The sequence below is a fragment of the Gigantopelta aegis genome, chromosome 3 (genome assembly GCF_016097555.1).
Source record: "Gigantopelta aegis isolate Gae_Host chromosome 3, Gae_host_genome, whole genome shotgun sequence".
Taxonomy (NCBI): Eukaryota; Metazoa; Mollusca; class Gastropoda; order Neomphalida; family Peltospiridae; genus Gigantopelta; species Gigantopelta aegis.
The window spans coordinates 78,722,566-78,739,461 of NC_054701.1; the positions used below are offsets into that span (position 1 = coordinate 78,722,566).

Consider the following 16,896-nt stretch of genomic DNA (forward strand, 5'->3'; position numbering starts at 1 on the left):
AGTTAAAGTTTCTTTTATATAACGACACCACTAGAGAACATTGATTTATTAAACATCGGCTATTGGGTGTCAAACATTTAGAATTTTTTAGAGGAAACACGCTACCTTTTTCCATTAGTAGCAAGGGGTCCTTTGTTTGCATCATCCCATGGACAGGATATCACATGCCACGGTCGTTGGTATACCAGTCGTAGTGCACTGGCTGTGTGTGTGTGTGTATGTGTGTGTCTCTGTGCGTGTGTCTGTTTGTGTATGTGTGTGTGTGTGTGTGTGTGTGTCTGTCTGTGCTGTGTGTGTGTGTGTGTGTGTGTGTGTGTGTGTGTGTGTGTATGTGTGTGTGTGTGTGTGTGTGTGTGTGTGTGTGTCCGTGCGTGTGTGTGTCTATGTCTATGTGTGTGTGTGTGTGTGTGTGTTCAAGTGTGTTGGTGTGTGTGTCTATGTTCAAGTGTGTGTGTGTGTGTGTGTCTATGTTCAAGTGTGTTGGTGTGTGTGTGTGTGTGTGTGTGTGTGTGTGTGTGTCTATGTTCACGTGTGTTGGTGTGTGTGTCTATGTTCAAGTGTGTTGGTGTGTGTCTGTGTTCAAGTGTGTTGGTGTGTGTGTCTGTGTTCACGTGTGTTGGTGTGTGTGTCTATGTTCAAGTGTGTTGGTGTGTGTCTGTGTTTAAGTGTGTTGGTGTGTGTGTGTCTGTGTTCAAGTGTGTGGGTGTGTAAAGTTGAAGCTAAAATATGTTTTGTTCAATACCACATACGAGTATTGATTAATACCACGGCCTTTGATTCATTAATCATCACTTACTGGATGTCAAACATTTGATATTTCTGACACATGGTATTCAGGGACAACCTGCCATACTTGTCCATTTGCAGCAGGAAATCTCTAATATACAGACGCCATAGACAGGAAAACACATACCACGGCCTTAGATTAATTAAATATTAATTTAGCTGTTGGATGTCGAACGTTTGTGACCTGTAGTCTCCAAAGAAGACTCACTACATTTTTTTTCCATTAGCATCAAGGGATCTTTTTATATGATTTTTCCACAGAACATGGTCGGAATTTAGCCCAGTCGGTAGAGCGCTCGCCTCAGGTGCTGGATCAAAGCATCGAATCCCGTCAGTGGACTTATTCTCTGGTTGTTGTTTTTTTCCATCTCAAACACTGCCATAAATAAATAAAAAAGATTGAGGAATGTGCTTTCCTGTCAGTCTAATGGAAAAAAATATAGCGGGTTTCCTCTGACTACATGTCACAATTACCAAATGTTTGACATCCAATAGCCGATGATTAATTAATCAATGTACTCTAGAGTTGTCGTCAAAAAAAAAAAAAAATTAAATTTTTCCCGCGGACAGAAAGGCACATAAAATAACTTTTAATATGCCTGTTATGGTGAGAAATGGTTGATGTAGGACAAATCCAGCGGGTCAATCGAATATGTAGGGTGCAGATGGCGCGTACCTCCTTTATTGAGAGACACTGCTCCTTATTGGTGTTGGGGTGGGGCGTAGCGCAGTGATAAAGTCTTGTCTGATGCGTGATCGATTTAAGATTGATCCTAGTCGATGGGCTCATTTGGGCTATTTTTCATTCTAGCTAGTGCTCTATAACTGTTATTAAAAAAGGCAGAGGTATGAACTATTCGGTCTGTGAAACGGGGCATATTAAAAGAGTTCTTGTTGCTAATCGAAAAGAGTAGCAAATGGAGTAGCGACAACCTCTCTTATTATCTGTGTCGAGTGCATGGTCTGTAGCATGCTGCTCTGTGGAAAAGGGGCGGGACGTAGCCAGTGGTACAGCGTTCGCTCGATGCGCGGTCGGTGTGGGATCGATCCCCGTCGGTGGGCCCATTGGGCTATTTCTCATTCCAGCCAGTGTACCACGACTGGTACACTCAAAGGCCGTGGTATGTACTACCCTGTCTGTGGGATGGTGCATATAAAAGATCCCTTGCTGCTAATCGGAAAGAGCAGCCCATGAAGTGGCGACAGCGGGTTTCCTCTCTCAATATCTGTGTGGTCCTTAACCATATGTCTGACGCCATATAACCGTAAACAAAATGTGTTGAGTGCGTCCTTAAATAAAACATGTCTTTCTGTGGGAAAGTGTCCTTGCTACTAATTGAAAAACATGCGGGTTTCCTTTAAAAACCTGGTGTTACAATTATCAAATGCTTGGCATTCAATGTGCTTTAGCGGTGGTTAAACAAAAACAAACTTTACTTATGCACCAAACAATTCGCACACCCCTTTTTCAAATTTCTGTATCCGCCCCTGCACAAGTTAATTAAAATAAGCACATGTTAAAGTAATGACTTGCCTAAAGAGCTATACGACTCTTACTATTAGCGATTACTCTTCTGTGTAAAAAAAGCTATTTGTTGCGTAAATATCGTAGTACGGCCTAAGTGGCGTAACGCTAAACAAGGATAATGAAATGTCTAAGCCAATTTGGTCTTCACGGTATGGAATCCCGATAGGGCCAATTCCCGCATCGTGTTTCTAGAGCGATAGAGAACAGCCCGAGACACATTGTAATAGCGTTGGGAATCGATTGGAATTCCATCATCGATCATTGGTCATAATTGGTTGGCACCAACCGATCAACTTTCGATTACACAATCGGTTAGAAATATATGAACATAAGAAGGATTTGAATAATAAGGCCATGTACATATTGCCGTGTTCACCGCAAACTGGGCCCATATTTTCGAAGCTATCATAGCGCTACGAAATCGTAAAACCATCGTAGGCTATGACATCACTACAGCATACGCCATTTTACCTTTAATATCTATTTTTAATATACCGTATGTTTTTCTTTATGTAGACATGATAAAAAAAAAAGCACTAACCCAAATATATTTAAATCAATTCTAGCATCTAGACTGGAGGAACAATTACAGTTAACATTTTCCCATACAATTGATTGTGGATTTTTATAATCGATAATCAAATCGGTAGAGCCAAACCGATCAATTTTCGATTATAATCGATCGTTGGAACATCCCAACAATGAAAAGGCGACGACACACAATACGAGTGCCTCGTGCAAGAAGACAAGGCAACATTACGATTTGGTCGGTTGCTATGCAAAGTAAAAAGTAAATTTTCTTTTATTTAACGACGCCACTAGAGCACATTGATGTTGTCATCGGCTATTGGACGTCAAATATAAGGTCATTCTGACACTGTTTTTTTTAGAGGAAACAGCAAGGGATCTTTTATTTGCGCTTCCCACAGGCAGGATTATGGCCTTTGTTGAACCATTTATGGATCACTGGTCGGTGCAAGTGGTTTACACCTACCCAATGAGCTTTGCGGAGCACTCGCTCAGGGTTTGGAGTCGGTATCTGGATTAAAAATCCCATGCCTCGACTGGGATCCGAACCCAGTACCTACCAGCCTATAGACCGATGGCCTAACCACGACGCCACCGAGGCCGGTCGATTGCTATGCAATCGACTATTCTAGTACGAGGCCTTAAAATTATTTTACGCATGGCTCCAGATCATCACTTTGAAAGGAAGGGAATGTTTGTTTAACGAAACCTCAGCACGTTTTAAACGGAACGTAGCCCAGTGGTAAAGCGTTCGCTTGATGCGCGGTCGGTTTGGGATCGATCCCCGTTAGTGGGCCCATTGGGCTATTTCTCGCTCCAGCCAGTGTACCACGACTGGTATATGAAAGGCCGTGGTATGTGTTATCATGTCTGTGGGATGGTGCATATAAAAGATCCCTTGCTACTAATCGAAAAGAGTAGCCCATGAAGTAGCGATAGCGGGTTTCCTCTCTATATATATATGTGTGGTCCTTAACAATATGTCCGACGCCATATAACCGTAATTAAAATGTGTTGAGTGCGTCGTTAAATAAACTATTTCCTTCCGTTTTAAACTACGGCTGTTTGGTATCTAACATAATATGGTTATATCGATATTTTACTTGTCAAATAATTGGTTGATAAAGAAAAAGGAAACCTGTAGCCGTGACATAAGCTATTCCTAATAATAAAACAGCAAGGGATCTTTTATATGCACGTTTCCATTCTCAATATCTGTGTGGTCCATAACCATATGTCCGACGCCATATAACCAAAATGTGTTGAGTGCGTCGTTAAATAAACATTTCCTTCCTTCCTTCGCCAGGATTTAACAATAAAGAACACAAAATATTATTTTAATGTAATTTCAGTCGCATTATTTTCTGTTGTAAATATTTAGCTGTAAAACAAAAATGCGTTACTTGTATCATCGTTACTTGTATCATCGTTACTTGTATCATCGTTACTTGTATCATCGTTACTTGTATTATGTCATGTGTTGCCTTTAGGGTTATGAGACGCAGTCACTGATGGAATTGCTTTTAGATAACAAAGGAATTTTTTTATATTTAAAAAGTTAAAAGTGACAATGGGTAATAAAGTGAATAACCAACTCGTTATGAAGAGTTACGAACTACTTGTTCCTCGTGAATGAATGTTGTAAACTTTCGCCAAAGGTTCGGGTTTACAACATTCATTCACTCGGGACAGATAATACGTAATTCCTCGCAACTCGTAATACGGTTTACAGTTTATAAATAAATCCATCTTTACTAGCATGGCACCATTAAGCATCAGTTATAATACATAAATATCAGTGTAACAAGTGGCTGCGGAATACTAAAAACATTTTCTTTTATTTGAAAGTGTCATTTTATGTCTGTTTCACGATAAATTCATTCCAACTGGATTTTCGAGCTTATATTCAATTAAGGTTCAAGCACGCTTTCCTGAGCATACACACACACATCACGGCTATCTGTGTTACTGGTTAGTTGTTGGTGGTCAGTCAGTGAGAAGGTGGTGTATCGGCATCAGCCTTGCACATCCCCCACTGAGTGTTTAAAACACAATCTGGGTGGGAGCAGGTATCGAGATGCGAACCTAGCAGCTATCAGTCTTGAGTCCAACGGTTTAACCACTACTGCACGGAGGCCGGTTTACCTGGACAAAAGCATATATTATTGTGTCAGGAAAAAAGTTTGTTTTGTTTAACGACACCACTGGAGTACATCGATGAATCAATCATCGGCTCAAACATTTGGCAATTCCGACTCGTAGTCATCAGAGGAAACCTGCTACATTTGTTTCTAATGCAGCAAGGGATATTTTATATGCATTTTCAGACAGGAAAAAAACATACCACGGCCTTTGCCCAGTTGTGGTGCATTAGTTGGAACGAAAAAAAAAATCAGCTAAATAGATCCACCGAGGTGGTTCAATCCTGCGACGCAAGCACGTCAAGCGAGCACTCAACCAACTGATCTAAATTTTGCCCCTATTTTATCAGGACTGTTTCGTGGTTTACTGCCTCTCTAGTTAGTCTAGGTGAGGTGCAAGATGTGGGTGTTGGTAATTTTTGGCATGCTTTCATCACAGAACTGTTCACGCACGCCTGTTTTGAACACAACCTCTAAATTCATCAGCTGGCCCGTGCTTATAAAACATTTAGAGTCCAGACTCAATCTCTAATGATGTCATATGCTTGCAATTTGTATGGCATTGTCATGACGTATAAGTCTCATACTCAAGAGTCTTGCGTCGAAGACTTTAAAGTTTTATAAGCACACCAGACTAGAAGGTTCTGTCCTAGAAACGTTTTAACGACATCACTAGAACACATTGGATTATTAATCATCAGCTATTGGAAGTCAAACATTTAAACATTGTTATGTATAGTCTTGGGAAGAAACCTGCTTTTTGTTTTCTTTTTTTTCAGTTAGCAGCAAGGCATCTTTAATATGCACTTTTTCACAGACAGGACATCACGGCCTTTAATACGCCAGTCGTGGGGGACAGGGGAAAACTCGATTAGAGAATGGGTCCACCGAGGTGGTTCGATCCTCCGACCCATGCACCTCAGCCGGGTGCTCTAACAACTGAGCTAGATCTCGACACCTTGGCCGAGTTCAGCCAGACCGAGCAGAAAAACGTCCGCTAGGCTGGTTTATACGCTTCACGGTACACCAATGGTCACGTCAAAAGCCAAGCAGATAGTTCGCGAACGTTAGCGAAACGTTAGCTGGCTGAACTTGGGCTTTTGTCCAAGACAGGTTAGGCTAGCTATAGGTTCGAAAGTGATCAGTTAACCTTGTCAGAAAAGAGAAAATTAAAGTGTGTTTTGTTTAACGACACCACTAGAGGACTTTGATTTATTAATCATCGGCTATTGGATGTCAAACAGTTGGTAAGTTTGATATATAGTCTTAGATAGGACACCAGCTACATTTTTCCATTATTAGCAAGGATTTTTTTATATGCATCATCCCATAGACAGGTAACACATACCACGGCATTTGATATTCCAGTCGTGGTGCACTGGCTGGAAAGATAATAACCCAATGAGCCAACCGATGGAGATCGATCCCAGACCGACCGCGCATCAGGCGAGCGCTTTACTACTGGGCTACGTCCTATCATGTTCTTCGTCAGAAAAGAGGGTTCTACTCACAACGTGAATGTTGGCGTGTCCAAATCAATCTGAGTTTTACTTTAAGCTAATCATATTTCCATTCTGTCAGGCACCACACCTGAAAGATTCGAGAGTAGTGTTTCGAGTAACCATTCATGTCCCGAGTTAATGTCATTATTTGGAGAATCTCAGATAACACTATCGGCTCTGCACTTACGGGTTGTCCTTTAAAAGATTCCAGAGCTGTTGCTGCTACAAGTACGGTAACTTAATTTGTGTCTAAATAAATTTAGGGCTTCTTCCTCCCACATTTCGTGGACTAGTTTTGGAAGCGCATGTATAAACACCGCGTTAATGATGTTAACAATATATTGGCAAGCTTTCTCTCGTTCTATGTTGCCCTGCCTTGGGTGCATTTTTCAGGGGAAATTCCGACATGTTTGAACCTTCAGTTTATGTAAGCACGATTGATTGATTGACTGACTGACTGACTGGCTGACTGACTGACTGGCTGGCTGGCTGACTGACTGACTGGTTGATTGACTGACTCACTCACCACGTCAGATGAACCCCTGAAGAAGAAACTATTCTGTCCCAGGTAAAACCTGCAACGCACAGCAACATTTGCTCTGGGGTCCCCGTCTGAGCATTCGAAGAAGAAGAAGAATGGGATGTGATGTTGGTATCCGAACTCGGTACTTACCAGCCTTAGAGCCGACGGATGGCTTAACCACTACACCATCGGTGCTGATGATTTTTGTTTCTCCTGTTTATTCTCAAACCAATGCCAGTGTCACTGTCACTGGGCTTCAACCTTCTCCATGTGTTAAAGCCTAATGGTTTCATTAATACTTATATATTTGTAAGCTGGTTTTGAAAATGGCATTAAGGTGTGCTATGTTTTAATGTTTCACTTTTATTACGTGATTAACTTAAAGATCAATTGTTGAAACACTTGTTATTGTTAAACTTTGTTACCTCGACATCTGTAATCTCGGATGTCTCGGATATCTGGAGGTTGAGACATTGTTATATGGAATAATTTCCACCAACACCTATTATTTATATCTCGAACCACGGATATCAAGAATGTGTTATGGTACCTTCAACATCGAGATAACAAAGTTTAATAAGATATGACTAGATGATTTTTCTAGATGATTTTTCTACACAACTTACCTGCAAATTCTCTCCCAAGTTCTTCCTTCATCTGTTCAACGATTTCCGAATCGTAGTCAAACTTGAAATAATCCTGGGTAAAGTTATGCAAGCCTTTGCGGGCCCTCATGCCATAGTGGATCCCGTCGGTGGCCACGTGGCAGAATCGTTCGACCACATAGCTCTGTCCATCCGGGTGATACACAATGTTCACTTTCGACCATCCAAAGTGGTTCAGCATAGAAACAAGAAAATCCACGAGGGAATCGAAGTTCGCCCCCATCCTTGTAAGTAGTGGGAACATGTTCTTCTTTCTGATGGCAAAATCCCTTGCCATGGCGCCCGGCGTCACCATAGGTAGATTCCAGTAGCGAGTCTGGCGGGCAATTGGGGCCGCCGCGTAGTCGCAACACGGGCCGAACAACACGTCAGCTTCCTTCTTGACGTAGTAGTTGATGGCCTCGTTCATGGCATCGGCTATAGAGCACTGCGAATCCCGGTACTTGACGTTGATGATGCTGTAAGGTAGTATTCCGTCTTTGGCAGTCACCTTGTCTATCGCAATGGCGATGGCTGGAGACACCCTTTTGATGGAGAACAAGCGGCGCTCGTCTGCTGGTACGAGGGTCGCAATAGAGATGGGACGATGAGGTGGGTAACCAGTAGATCCACACAAGAAGTTAAGAAGAAGAATACACAACAGCCAAGAAATCATTTTTTGTTTCTCTTTCCGAATCGTAATTTCATTCACTTAGTCATGATGGGAAAACGACAACTATCATTATGGGGAAAACAACAGACGGTTGTCATTGTATGGAGTCTGAGACAGTTACAATAGGTTCCAGTGATGTATTCCTATATGGTTTGGGGTTTGTTGTGCAATAGATCATACTAGAATGTGGTGATGATGACCGACCACAGTATTGATTCAACATTAATGGATATGATTTCAATGGTCATCCGGTTGCAAGTGTACTGACTTCACCAAGGCTGTGTCACGAAACACAGAATTCGATACCGACTTTTGCAAGGTAGCAAACAACTGAGTCACAAATGCATGTATACAACAAAGAAAGCCTAAGAATAACTTCCTGGGAATCACTTAACAACGCCGCATCCAGAAAGCCATTTTGGAGAAAGCTTTTAGTGAAACTCGAACAAACCACACAACAGATTCTTTTTTTAACATCACAGACGATTTATCATGGAAATTTTTGTTATTTTTGCTCTGCTCATATGCGGGTGTTATGCAAATAAATTATTCTTATTCTTATTCTTTTTGTCTCCAAAAACCGGAATAGTCTTCACACTTTAGTAGGCCTATGCCTCGACAGAGGGTCGTAAGTATTCAAAGAATACACAGTGACGGTAGTCCACCATTTCTTCTCTTAACATGGCTGGTCTGTAGTATGCAACCAAGCAATTTTAATATTCAAGAACTTCACTGAGCTGTAGGTCCGTTTCCTGAAAATATAATGTAATACAAATAGAGGATTCGTCACGAGTGTTCTTTAATATGAAAAATATCAACCGAGTCTATGTTAATCGGTATTTGCCTCGGCAGAGCCTCAACAAATACCGATTAACTAGACGAGGTTGATATTTTACATATTTAAAAAAAAAGGACTAGCGAATTCTATTTATCCTATAACACTTCTAACATAACATTTTAATTAAATCTTTAGTAAATCACAGTACCAAAGTCGCCGCAAATCGATAATATGACATGATAACGATTAGCACAAATTAGTTTGACGTCACGCATTTTAACTAAAGCTTTGAAAACGTTACGCTCAGGTGCACAGGTCTTGTTAGCTTGTAAGCAAATGACCCATCCACAGCAACACATTACCTAGAGACCTTGCAAATTTCCATACCATTATTAACCGGTTTAATACACTAAAATTATCACATGGGTTTATGACATGGATATCATTGGTAAGTTATATAGAGGATACTCCCCGAGTGTCTTGTGATATCATAATTTATCAGCATGAGTTGATAGAAGCATGAAATCCGAGGCTTGCCGAGGATTTTTATACTTTTATCAACGAGTGCTGTAAAATTATGATATCACAAGATACGAGGGGGATATTCTTTTTATCATCCATTATCATTATTTTCATTTGTGACAGTTGTAAACAATGTCAGTAATGTGGGTTGAATATCACTATATTTGGCAGCGGTAGACTCGTTAACTAACAGAACGGCAGTGGGATGATAGGTTTAGCGCTGAAACATACACAAAATATATGTATAATTGTATTATGTACTTCATATGCCGTGGTTTACGGCCTAAGAGTAAATACAGTTCTGTTCTGTTCTGTTCTTCTGTCTTGTGATTAAAATTTGACCAATCAAGATTATAAGAAGCGATATCTCCTGCGGAAACTATCGCAGGAGATATCGTAAATTGTAGTGCCAGCGATATCTCCTACAGAATCCTTTAATGGATGATAAAGGGTAATATAACACAATCATTCGGTTATTTTAATGCTAGTAACCACATGTAATTATTATTAAACGATAATCTTCAAATTAGGGTCGTTGGTTGATTCATTTATATTTCAGTTATTTTTGTGCTTATATCCAATAAAGGTTCAAGCACGCTGTGTTGGTCACACACCTCAGCTGTCTGGACCATATGTCTATGAAAGAGGGTAAGTGGTTAGTGAGAGAGAAGTCGATGTAGTGGCCTTACACCTATCCATGAAGTCGTTAAAACTCGTTCTGGGTGAGAGCCGGTATCGGGATGCGAACCCAGTACCTACACTAAAAACGTTATGCTTACTTTGTAATTCGAATATTTTAATTTTATAATTAAAGAGTAAAGAGTTCTTGGAAGCAACTCGATTAAGTTTCAATGTTTGGTTTTTGTTCACCATAACCTCCATTTTTACAAACTAGACTGGTGTTTCATTTCAAGTTCATACATATTAGTGTGGTTTCATCTATTCTGTCCCTGACCAGGCCACTGGCTATTCAAAGACTTGGCCCATGACAGACATGCCTGAAACTTAGTGGTACATGGGCATGTTAAAGATCCTCTCTCTCTCTCTCTCTCTCTCTCTCTCTCTCTCTCTCTCTCTCTCTCTCTCTCTCTCTCTCTCTCTCTCTCTCTCTCTCTCTCTCTCTCTCTCTCTCTCTCTCTCTCATTGGGACGATAGATATTTACTGTTCCGTAAAGTAAACAGGAAATCGGCCATATGTTCGGTCAGCCGTTTTTCGCTAACTATTTTTAATGGTTCCCGATGTGGTCATTCGGTTTACCGTGAATCCTATAAACCTGTCTAGCGGACGTTTCAAAACGGGCAATTCCACGAAAAATGATACCTCTGGAGTGATTTTTTTCCCCACTGTTATGCCTTTATTTTTCATATTGAATTATTTGTTGATAATCAATAAACCATAAAATACTCAGGTTTTAATTCAAAACTGCCATGTGACCTGGCGGCCATCTTTAATTTGTGCTATTTCCTCCTAAGACTAGAACCCAAATTGCACTAAAATCTTTTTTCAAAAATGTCATTAAAATTGGATGAATATGATGAAGGTAAGCATTGCATTTTGTTTCTAAGATCTTAATTGTAATTTCCAAACAACACAAATTAATAAATTTGGAATAGATTTTTATTAATAAAAACTTGAACTTATAGCATGACCTTGTTGCGTCAGTTACCTTTTGAAGCTTAATTTTAATACTGACCTCCTACAGTGCTACCATAAATTATATATTTTTTATATTCTCTTAGTTGTGCCATGGTTACACAATATGGCAACATAATAATCTAAGTGGGCACACCAAGAATTAAAATTTATTGGTAACTGACGTAACTCCCCAGTCAGTAACTGACGCAACACATTAACACATACATTATTTTTCATTGTTATATTTCTTGGAGGCATATTGTAAGGTTGTGAAATGTGTTAATTCCCAAACTAGAGTGAGTGCTATAAAAAAAATTACAATAAGTTTAAGAATTTTCTCGACCTTTGCACTTGAAAGTTTCATTAGCTTAGATTAATATATGTACAGCACCGTTTATTGTAAACAGTATCTATAATGTTCAATAATAAATACCGTTAACACAAATTTAAAATTGCAGTTTCATACATGTAGTGGCAAGTCACTTATTTTGCTATTTTTACATTTATTTATGATAAATAACTACACATTAGATGATTTCAAACATAATCTCTCATAATTAACTCAGAAAAATAAATCAACATTACACCTCACCGCCACAGTGGTTTCCCATGAATTCTTAGCTAAAATTGTAAAGTACATAAACAGTTTGCATTAGTTATTCAACAAAACAGCCAATCCTTTGTCATTGTGCAATTGCAACTCAAATTAAAAATGTGATTTCACGCAATTAACTGTTGGTCACCTGAAATTAATTTTGTAACGATATAATTCTTTTTTACCTGTAAATGAAGTTATTTGGTTGTAATGTTTTATGGGCATGTAACTTAATTCAAGAATAATCTTTACATTTCAAAAGATAAATAAAATAATAATAATTTTTGGAAATATATTATGCAACTATGAAATTGCCCATTTAATAGTTCTAAATAGCAAATGTCCTTTCATTTGATAAATTGATTACTACTCCTAAAAATATCTCAAGTTGCTGATGTTTTTAGTAGAATACCTCCCAAGACAGCAATCTAGAAAATGAATGAGAATAAAGCACATTTGAACGAAGACAGAAAGAGGTTGGAGAGGGAAAAGAACAGAGAATAGTGAAAAATGGAGCAAGACAAATTGAAATCAAACAAGAAAAAAAATGAGACAGGACAGCATGCTAAGAATAAAAAACCCCAGATTTTAAAGAAAGAATATTGGTTATTTACAATATCTGCCTTATTCCCATCGATTTCTTACGAAATATTTGGTTCAGTTCAGTCATATGGTAATGTGATAAGAAAGTGAATGCAGTATATATACTTGGAAATTGCAACAACAAAAAATCATTACACTTCGAATCAAGATGTACATGTAAACGTAAGCTGTTGTCTCATTGTTGAGGCATGTGTGCAAAAATGTTTGAAGGGAGTGGGGGTTTAAACTGGCTGGCATCGAGGGTGCAACTGCCCAAGTTACGGGGGGGGGGGGGGGGGGGGGGGGGGGGTGAAAAATTGTGAGAACCTGATGTCCTAAAATGCAATTTCTTGCATTCTACAAGTAAAATTCATCGTGACAAATGCATGTATATGCATATTACAATAATAATAATAATTTGCTTTGAGCAGGGATAGGGTTGGGAAATGGGGGGGGGGGGGGGGTTGACCCCCAACCCACCACCCTGAACATACCCCTATTGTTAGTTTTTAAAATTCCTTTCAAGATTTATGTATTTCTTACAATTTAGATGAACCAGTTGCCAAAGACAAATGTTTTATTTTTAAAATAGGTTCTTATTAGTTTTTATGATTCGCAAATGTTGCGTCAGTTACTTTGAGTGTTACGTCAGTTACCCATTAATAAAAAGGTTAATAAAAAATTCCTTGTAGAAAGGTTAGTTCTCTTGTTCTAGTGATCATAGATTACCTGTGCACTACACATTTCTATATATACCTGAAAACTTGATACTTCAGATTCAGATACTTCAAATACATGTCAAATAGAAGTTACTTTTTTGTTGCGTCAGTTACCCACAATTCATTTGTGATTGTAGTTGTGCTGAGATTGTATGCAATGAAATTTTCTTTTGACATGACTTTGTCACAACATATTTATTTCAATCAAAAACATTCTTAAGAATTTTATTGAATACTTTAAAAAAAAAATCAAGACGTTAAAAAATGTCTGAATGTTGCGTCAGTTACCGTGGAATTGCCCAAACATTAAACAATAAATCATACCAGTAACTCCATATTGTCCAAAATTATAAGCTGAAAAAGATAATAATCCTAAAGTGGCTACCTATTATTAAGGCTCATATTGACTGGATGCGGCGCTTGCGTGCGGTCCGGCTAAAATATAGAAATGCATTAGTTTCAGGGTGATGCGTGCGTCTGATAAAGGAAGGAAGGTAGGAAATGTTTTATTTAACGACGCACTCAACACATTTTATTTACGGTTATATGGCGTCGGACATAAGGTTAAGGATCACATAGATATTCAGAGAGTAAACCCGCTGTCGCTACTTCATGGGTTACTCTTTTCGATTAGCAGCAATGGATCTTTTATATGCAGCATCTCACAGACAGGATAGTACATACCATGGTCTTTGTTACACCAGTTGTGGAGCATTGGCTGGATGGTTTCAATGAGAGAGTCTAGACTAGATTATGCGTGTGTGTGCTAAAGGCATGCTGCCAGCGCAATGACATAATCGTTATGGTTTACAGGCCCACACAGTGCACGTCGCAGACGCATCAAACGCAACAGTCTATGTGAACGTTTATTTTTTAATTTATGTATTTTCAGAATTTGCACGCCGTAAACCAAAACGTGTTCATAGTTACTTCAGTGTGTATACATTGTAAGTCTATTATATATTCGCCTCCTCACCTTTCTAGAATAATGAACATGAGTCGACCATGATAGTTTTAAATTGAGTTGCACAGAAAGAGAATCATCAAAATTACGAGCAGACCGAGTGGGTAGACATACTGTAAACTATTTATATCAAAGGCTGTGGTATGTGCTATTCTGTTTGGGATGGTGCATATAAAGGATCCCTAGCTACTAATGGAAAAATGTAGCGGGTTTCCTCTCCAAAACTATATGTCAACATTACCAAATGTTTGACATCCAATAGCCGATGATTAATAAATCAATTGACGTGCTGTAGTGGTGTCGTTAAACAAAACAAACTTTAACTTTCTATTTACTTTTCTTTTTATTTTCGCAATATGAAAACATGTTTAACGAACGTAGAAAATAATATTATCATTTGATGTGTGATAGCGAAGGGTTGTACATGATTAAATAATCATCGCTGAAATGATGTGAGTGTACGGTTTCACTTGATTAAGATTCTACGGTCGACGGACGCACTAAGTTTTCACTTCGGTGACCGAAATACGTCACTGTCAGACCTTTAATACATTGCGTATTTCATACCGATGTGTGTTTATAAAAACCATGACGCATCTTCAAAATAATTAAATGTTCTTCAAACAGTCGCCATACACACTTACAGACAGAAAGACGGACAGACGAAGATAGTCAAGCAGACCAATACCAACAAAATGTCGCTATCAAATATTTAAAGAGACAGACCCTAGTTTTTAAACACTGGGGCATAATTTTCACCTAGATTCTAATTTCAACCCGTAAAAATGGACACTAAGTTTGGTTAATTTACAAATCTGTAACAAATTTGACGTTGAAATACTCTTAAAAATAAACTAAAACGCGACTCCGTAACAGTTACTTCTTAGACGCACGTGCGTTTTTAAAAATACGAAAACTGCTTTTTGTGGTATTAGAAACGCCAGGATAACCATAAACACTTCGGTTGTACGGAACTGGATAATCTAAACAACAAAATATAAGTAGTGTTTGATTTCAGTGATCATAAACGGCTCCAATAGTGAAAAATATGCCTCAGTGTTTAAAAAGTAGGTTCCTTTAAGACTCCAAATTAAACTTGTGGACTTGTTATTTTTCTAGAAGAATGACGTCATTGGGCTATTCCCTTTTTCCAGTTTAAACAAAATATGTTTTTCTTTGTCTTGTTTGTTTTGTTTTTGTTTGTTTGGTTTGGGGATGGGTTTGAGGTTTATTTAGGGGTTGTTTTTTTTTGTTGGTGTTTAGTTTGTTTTGTTTAGTTTTGTTTGTTTGTTTGTTTGTTTGTTTCGTGGAGTTTGTTTTGTTAAATGTTGTTGTTTGGTGTTTGGTGTTTGTTTTGTTTTTGTTTTTGGGGGTGGAGGGGTCTGGTTTTAAATTGCTATATAAGCATGGCTTGTATGTTTGGCTACATCGGAGAATTTAATGCGAAGGCACGATAACTACTGGTGGGTAGTCTATGACTGTAAATTGTTAAATAAGAAGCTAGTACTCAAATCTAAAGATTTGAACTTTCAATTCTAAGTATCAGTTTTGTCTGCTTATTTTCAGAGTGTGGTTCACCTTTTATTTGAAACGCATCATGTAAAGACAATAGTGATGAGACACCTTAAGCGTAAGCCTAGGTGTGCAATGACAAGCAGACTCCATATGGGTGGGCGGTGCGACAACAAATAAGTCAACTTTTTACCTCATGGATAGTGGGCTACATTTAAATAAGCAATTTTCGTATCTCTTAAATTCAAGGGCTACAACTCCGTGAAACAGCACACTATAAAGCTATATAGACAATTTCATCTCAATATCTTCAGGAATTGCAAAAACAAAAGTCCGAAAAACTAATTTTCATATCTGCTAAGTTCAAGGCTCTAAAACAAACCGGTAAATTGCCATGAAAACCAAACTTGTTCGTGTTAAAGCTATACACCAAATTTCAGCTCAATATCTTAAGGCAATACAAAAAGTCCGGAAAACAATTGTTCATATTTCTTAAGTTCAAGGGCCATATCTCTGTCACAAATGGGTAAATCATCACAAAAGTCAAACTTGATCTGTAGCAGAACATGATAAAGCTATACACCAAATTTCAGCTCAATATATCGAGGCATTGTGAAAAAACAACATCTGGAAAACTACACGTGAGACAGACGGACGGATATACGGACAAACAGACACAGAGACAGAAGGACGGTGATGAAACCTATAGTCCTCTCGGTTGAACAGATAGAAGTCATATTAAAATATGTTTTGGGTGGTTGTATAATATTTAAATGTGATATGTAGGTGCTGGATATGACTGACTGACTGAATGAATGAATGAATAAATGAATGAAAAATTTAATGAATGAATGAAAATAATGAATGAATGCATGAATGAATGAATGAAAATAATGAATGAATGCATGAATGAATGAAAAAATTAATGAATGAATGAAAAGAATTAATTAATTAATTAATTAATGTTTAACGACACCCAGCTCAAAAATACCCATCGGCCAGTGGGTGTCAAACAAAGGTAAGGACATGGATATGATAAAAACTAATTGCTACACGCTCAGTGTGATTATTGTTCGAACAGCCCCGTGGCTTTCGTCAACATCACAGGAAATGGTTTGTTTAACGACGCACTCAATACATTTTATTTACGATTTACGGTTTTATGGCGTCGGACATATGGTTAAGGATCACACGGATATTGAGAGAGAAAACTCCCTGTCGCCACTTTTCGATTAGCAGCAAGGGATCTTTTATATGCACCAT

The 16,896-nt window shown here is 38.5% G+C and overlaps 1 protein-coding gene across 1 annotated transcript; it reads right to left on the reverse strand.

Annotated features, from left to right (window-relative positions):
• Window positions 1-5,367: 5,367 nt before the first annotated feature.
• On the reverse strand, window positions 5,368-8,328 carry LOC121368859 (atrial natriuretic peptide receptor 3-like). The gene is made up of 2 exons (XM_041493609.1): window positions 7,635-8,328; window positions 5,368-5,438 (listed from the first exon to the last, which is right to left on the reverse strand). Exons 1-2 carry the CDS (start codon window positions 8,326-8,328, stop codon window positions 5,368-5,370), a joined length of 765 nt encoding a protein of 254 aa, XP_041349543.1.
• Between the last annotated feature and the right edge of the window lie 8,568 nt (window positions 8,329-16,896).